Source organism: Pinus tabuliformis, chromosome 6 (genome assembly GCF_031772625.1).
Source record: "Pinus tabuliformis cultivar Carrire ecotype Pingquan chromosome 6, CPIR1, whole genome shotgun sequence".
NCBI lineage: Eukaryota > Viridiplantae > Streptophyta > Pinopsida > Pinales > Pinaceae > Pinus > Pinus tabuliformis.
This window is the reverse complement of record NC_142292.1, coordinates 448,205,097-448,212,357: the sequence shown is the minus strand read 5'-3', so window position 1 is coordinate 448,212,357 and position 7,261 is coordinate 448,205,097. Positions and strand designations below refer to the sequence as shown.

Genomic DNA, 7,261 nt, shown 5'->3' with positions numbered 1-7,261 from the left:
CCTCTTTATTCAAAAAATTGATATCATGATAGTGGAGTGTCTTCCACAATTTGAATTCTTACCAATAATCTACTACCTTCTAGTTATCCTATAAGGCCTTAATCTTAAATATAGAAACAAAAATCTTCTTTATTCAAAAAATTTATGTCATCAGAGTGCCTTCCACAATTTGAATTCTTACCAATAATCTACTACCTTCTAGTTATCCTATAAGGCCTTAATCTTTCACTGAGAATTAAATAGGTACCAATACTAATACCTACCTTTTCAAACTATATCCTATGAGCTTCTTTGAACTTACTTTATATGTGTTTCCCTAATTCAAAATGGTAATATTTCCCTCATTCAAAATGGTAAAGTTGACCATCCTATGTACATATAGGACTCACTACCCACTACTTATATATTAAGTATATGTCATTGCCTACTTTCAATTTGACCAAAACCTTCATTCAATGGTCCTCCTTTCAACAACTTATCTAGTGCCCTCAATGAATATATAAACTATTCTTCCATACACAAATCCCATAGTTACTTAAGTTAGCCTTCATCTAATTTGATAACTTTAATTGATATTACACCTATACTCAATAAAGAGAAAAGTATGGTTGATCATACAATGTTTATAATACATCAATCTATATCGTGCTTGAAAAATTGGCGTGGACTCCTTAAATCAATAACTTAATTTATTATGACATCATTCCACCCTAGGAAAGTACCAACATGTCTTTAGCTAAAACATATAGGTGTCATCTAAGGAAAGGTAGAGCTACCATGACTTAAAAGCAATAATTCTTAACATTAAAACTTGAGATTGTGATAAGATTATAGATGAGAATAACTACTCATTTGGTAGAAGATAATAAAATGGCAAAAGAAGTGTTTGTCAGGATGGTTGATTATTACTTGGATTGTAAAACCTCTTTGGCCACAAAATACACAATTCAATATCTTCATGAATATGTTCCCTAATTACACAATTCAATATCTTCATGAATATGTTCCCTAATTAGCACTGTAGTACAAGTTGAATAATTTACATAATTCCCACATCTCAATCATATTAGCTTTCCTTTAGTGCATTTGGCTTCCCTCTAGTCCCTTTTGAGTACTTTTATAATTGACTACTTATTTTTACCAAATATATAATCTTCACTTCTTTAATTAAGCTACCCACTCCTTTTGTCTTTAGGTTATTTGACATCTAACTACATATGTCACAATGATGAATTACAATTCATTAACAAATAGCCTACTTCTTTTCTAATAACAAAATAATTTTGTTCCCAAATTTAAAAAGACCTAGAATGACTTAGTAATTTTGTTCCCAAATTTAAAAAGACCTAGAATGACTTAGTTAAGAGGACCAAGAATGACTTAATTTTGTCATAACAAATAAATTTAAGAAGACCAAGAATGACTTAGTTTTGTGATAACTAATAATTGAAAATCAGGAAATGTGAAGTGTTGCAAGGATTATAAAAAAATAAGAGAGATCTAAAGCCTATTCTGTGCCACAATCACCCAAATGTACCATTAAAAAAACAAAAATAGATTAAATAATATAAGCAGCATGTGCAAGTGTCTCAGAAATTCGGAAGAAATTCGGAAATTGTGGCGTAATGAAATTTTACAATCATGGAAAATCAAAGATTTATGCATTACAACTAACCCTTCATCTGCTATCATCGTGCTATCTACCATTTTGTTCTCTTATTTATTTTATATGAAATTTGCTTCTACACCTATATGAAATTTGCTTCTACACCTACACCTATATTTGGTTTTGGTTAAGGTTTATGTTTTATAATTAACTTTTACTTTCAGGATTATCTTTTTACAGTTATATACTTAATTTTTCATTAAAATAATTAGAATACATTTTTTAATTTTTATTAAACTAAATAGTATCAGTGTATCTTACTGCTTTTTATTCTATCCTTGATCGAACCCATTTTATGGAATGCATACAAGAAAGCCTGCCATAATGTCAAGAGCTCAATTTATCACCTTTTAATTCAATCGATTACGTTTCCCACTTGTTGGGTTTGAACAAAGTTTTAGTTATAATGTGCAACTGTTAAAAAATCAGAATAAGTCATTGGGTTATAGATATAGTAGGTAGGCCATAATGTCAAGAACTCAATTTATCACACCTTTTAATTCATTCGATTATGTTTCCCACTTGTTGGGTTTGAACAAAGTTTTAGTTATAACGTGCAACTGTTAAAAAATCAGAATAAGTCATTCGGTTATAGATATAGTACGTAGGCCATAATGTCAAGAGCTCAATTTATCACCTTTTAATTCATTCGATTATGTTTCCCACTTGTTGGGTTAACAAAGTTTTAGTTATAATGTGTAACTGTTAAAAAATCAGAATAAGCCATTGGTTTACAGATATAGTAGGTAGGAATACGATAAGTCTCCGGTTCCGCAGACGAAAATACAGTGCTTTAAACAACTTGGTCTATAGAGATAACATGAATAAGAAACTACAAGAATGTCAAGCAACAACTTATCCTTGCGTGTGCTCTGATCTTGGTCTCTTATTCCAGAAAATTATTGCCAGACTTTTCACAATCTTTTGACTATTAGAATAAGGGACATTATGCAAAAAAAGACATTACGAATGCAAAAAATTAAGAAAACTTCAGACCATGTGCAAACCTTTGAAGTGCGAGGATTTCACTCAAGTGAAGAATTTTCATAATCATTTGACTTTAGCACAGAGGATGCTATATGTACATTACGAATGCAAAACTGTAAAAGAAATATTCAGACCATGTACAGGATTTTACACTCTTTTCCTCGCACGTTGGACTGTTGGCATAGTCACAAATACCATAATAACGAAGAACAGTTAAAAACCCAATAATGACTATTAGAATAAGGGACATTATGCAAAAGGACATTAAGAATGCAAAAAATGTAAGAAATCTTCAGACCATGTGCAAACCTTTGAAGTGCGATGATTTCACTCAAGTGAGGAATTTTCATAATCATTTGACTTTAGCACAGGGGATACTATAAGTACATTAAGAATGCAAAACTGTAAAAAAATATTCAGACCATGTGATTTTACACTCTTTTCCTCACACATTGGACTGTTGGCATAGTCACAAATACCATAATAACGAAGAGCAGTTAAAACCCAATAATGGTTCTACTTCATAATAGTGCCTGCTTCCACTATTTGGGTTTCACCAATTTTATTTTTATGCGGCAAAGTTACTGCCACTCTTTGAGACGAAACTCAGTCAAAAAATGGCTAATTGAGATATATGTATTTACAAACCATTTCAGTGAAGCCCTTTCAGTGAAGCCCACACCATGACTTACAGAGTCATAGGACTGGAAGGAAGATACACAATAGGAGCCTTTGACATTGAAATGTTACCTGCTAAGGATCCCATTGCGTATGTCTCGACGGGTTTAACTGTCTCAATCTGCTGTAGATTCAAAGGTAACAATTTGTCTCCCTCAAGCTTTGCTATCATCTCAAACTGCAACCTTTCAAAAGAGGGCTTTGTCCTCCACTCAGGCCATGTATCTGAATTGAACATGTCACTGCCCAGTTTCCTCTCTAATTCAAATTGGACCTTGACAAAAGTTGCAGCTGCGGCTCGTGCCTTTATCAATTTGAAAGATTCTTCCTTCTGTGCAACAGAACGCAATATTTCCCTCAAAAGCTCATTAAAACCCTTTACTTTAGGATGGGAACTATTCAGTGAGGGAAGAGGCCACATCCACTGATCAGTAGGTCCTAGTGAATCGATGGAGGACTCAAATGACACAGGGGATGTTTCCTGCTGTTGGCGAGATATCAACTCAACTGATCCTGGAGATAGCCTCTTCACTTTCAACCTGTTTGATGCTGAATCCGGCTCGCTGATGGATGAAGCAACAAGTGAACTCGGACCTACAATTCTCAGAGACAAGGGTTTTCCATCATTGGCAGAGGCATGCCTCAACTTGGAAGCCAGTGCAAACAGGCTAGAAGCCAGGTTGCTATCCTCTGTGCTACTACCTAGGGGTAGAGGTATCTGGAGCGGCTGCCTTAGATGGAGCTCCCTTGCACCTTTAACAGTCACAACGGCTCCATCTGCTAGCATTACCTTCTTCAATATTCCAGCTTCAACATCATGCTGGAGAAAAGGAAACCATTATCATCATAAACATTGAATTCTAAACTTTCATTAATATCAGAAACCCTAAATTTAGAAATTGTTGCATTACAAACGGTGTCAGACTAAATTTCAAAATCAGGGCGTCAGTTGATGCAAAGTTCATGTAGCCGCAGCCAGATTTGAGAACGATAGTGACTGTAATGTTGCTTAAGACGGATTAAAAGGAACATTGGCATCTTCATGACTTGGAAAGCATAAAACGATTTCCTTCCAGTGCAGTGTCTGTAAGCTGTAATAATCAGAATCTTAAGCTTTGATATTTTAACAGTTTCTGCATAGGTCTGATTCTTTGTTGTTGGGATGTAATTTTGCTCTACAAAATATTATTTGACTTATGTAAAGTATGAATGAGAGCCGAGTTGTATGCTAGAGAGCAATTTCATATGACATAAGACCGATTTATATCGCAAAAAGATTATGTTATAATACCATTCAATAGGGCATTCAATAACCTGTTAGAGAGAATTGATTTCAATCACATTCTGATCAATTTTCAACGATGGTCTTTGCACAGAACTTAAAGGTGGACCAAGTAGTAGAACAAAAAAGTATAAGAGAAACATAATTTTAATATATGGAATATAGAAACTATATTTTGATTTTGGCTTTTGTAAAGGTCTCTATAATCTTCCTCTGTAAAGATCATATTTAGAGATTGTACTGATCATGTTGTCTATATTTTACTTTCGTTGCACAGAGAAAAGAGAAGTTGGAGAAGATCTATTAGATAAATGTACAAACTCGTTTTAATGCGGCTGTGGTAAGCGCCTTGAGGTTGCCAAACCTGAGGATGCATATCTTGAATACAACGTAAGGGCCTAAAGACGGACCACGTGATAGAAACAAAATGGAATAAACGAAACCCTATTTCCATTTTTTAGAACAAAACTGTATAAAAGAAACTCTGTTTCAAATTTTGGGAATGGAAAACATGGACGCCTTATAGACTGAGAAGTAGAAAAGGATAAGAGAACCTGTGGATGTAGAGAATTCTGTCCATTGTAAAAAGGATATTTAAGGTCCATATTGATCAGTATTTCAAAGATAGGCTAAGCTTTGGAAACAAAAAATCATGAGGAAAACTCAGTTTCAATTTCTGGGAATATAGGACTCTAACAAATTATAAAGATCATATTTAAAGGCCACTTTGCAAATGGGGAAAAGTTGTTGGAGGAGATCCATCGATGTAGACTGAGAAAGAACACTAGCAAAAGCCCATTTCAATCCGATTCCGAAAACGCACATTGAGGTTGCTTAACTCGAGAAGGCATTTCTTGAATTCACACTATTTTATAGTGTTGGCTTATGAACCTTTAGGTGCATATCAGACATGGGTTTAAATTGGATCTATGTCACGTTAGGATATGACTTTTGGCATCCAAAAAGCCCAAGTACGATCAGAAAGGATTAAGAGAAAATGCCTGTAAAAACTGAAAATTGCACAAATTGGGGATCTGAACCTAAAACAGGGTTATTAAAATTGTAAACTAATCATTACATAATACTTACCGGCACAGAAAGGCGCATGTGATCTGCATCCTGTATCCACAACTCTAAAGGGCCTGCCAGCTGAAAGGGAGCTAAAACCGGTGTAATTTGCGGACGACGTTCAGCAACAGTGATCTCAGACCCCTCCGTTTCTTGTTGATCCTCATTGACAGAAATATCTTCCATAAACTGCCAAGAAGCCACGTCCTCAGAGAGTCTGAGAGGAAGAATGGCATTACCAATTTGAAGATCGAATTCGTAAAGTGTCGCGTGGCCAACCATGGGGTCAATCGAATTAATATTCGAAATCTTGACTTCCTCAGGTTTCCATCCCATCTTTTGCACAATGGAGTCTTTCAAATCCTGAAAAAAAGAAACAATTAATCTTCCATTACAAACCCTAATACAGAGACAGCTGAAGACATATCCGTCCAAACAGAAAAACAAGACTTACAGAGATAACTTTGATGGTGGCCGGTTCCGCTGAAGCACCTGATCCACTGATAACCACGAAAAGAAACACCATGAATCGAAACAGCCTGAACCTCGAGAGGCGTGGCGACGCCATAGATCCGTTGAACACGAACCTTAAAAAAAAATTACACCAAATCGAACCGATAAATTAAAAACAATTGAAAGTCTCTGACAAGATTCGATCCGGCTGTGGCACGAGCAACTGAGCGAAAAACAAAACAAAACCCTCCCGAGGAAGGATCGATGGGATCAAATCCGTCAAACTTGATCAATGCAAGTGACAGACACGGTGTGAGGATAAATGATGGAGGAAGTGCTTCCAGATATATCTAATTTGGACGGCCGTGACGTGGCAAAACTAACGAACCCAATCAAGAAAAACACGGAACCCTCACATCCTATTGGCTGGCGCTTCGTGGAGGGGAGATATGCAATTTAACTTGCCAGGTGTCATCTGAACGTCCACTCCACGGCAACCTGGCAACGATCCATATCCAATAAACGCTTAACACATGAATAGAACCTTTCGTAATGGGGAATGTTTATTTTATAAATAATAAAACGATTAAAAGGTCAAAGGGCTTTATACTAATGAGATTCGAATATTGGTGGTTTGTAAAGCGTCCCATGACCATCTTTTTTTTTCAAAAGGTGGAAAAACCTATCAAACTCAGTTTGTCAAACCAACAGTGAGGACAGCCATCTCTGGCTGCTATCCGCAAATGTCAATTGACACATCACTGTTATCAAGGAAAACCACGCCACCTGAAATAACCCGCTGGTGGTCCGTAAGGGAGCAGGCTTTCACTCCTGCCAGATAAACCCCATGACCATCCTATACATTCGAGGATGTTTCTAAATTTTTGTTTTTCTATTTTTTTTGGGAAATGCAGTTAAAAAATTGTTGAAATTGTAAATTATAAACCTCTAAATTTAATCATACGTTTTAAGTAATAAAAAAGAATAATCTTATTAAAATATAATTTTGAAAAAATAAAAATACAATATAATTAAATTTTATTACTTAAAATTATTAATAATTTATTAAATTAAATTAAATATTATATCAATAATATATTTTAAATAATATAATTTATTAAATTAAA

General features: G+C 35.0%; 1 protein-coding gene across 1 annotated transcript; it reads right to left on the bottom strand.

The window, feature by feature from the left end:
* Nucleotides 1-3,056: 3,056 nt before the first annotated feature.
* Nucleotides 3,057-6,457, bottom strand: LOC149259238 (protein TUNICAMYCIN INDUCED 1-like). Its single transcript, XM_089417838.1, has 3 exons — nucleotides 6,136-6,457; nucleotides 5,703-6,044; nucleotides 3,057-4,151 (listed from the first exon to the last, which is right to left on the bottom strand). The coding sequence occupies exons 1-3, from the start codon at nucleotides 6,247-6,249 to the stop codon at nucleotides 3,342-3,344; spliced, it is 1,266 nt and encodes a 421-aa protein (XP_089273964.1). The 5' UTR covers nucleotides 6,250-6,457; the 3' UTR covers nucleotides 3,057-3,341.
* Nucleotides 6,458-7,261: the final 804 nt, after the last annotated feature.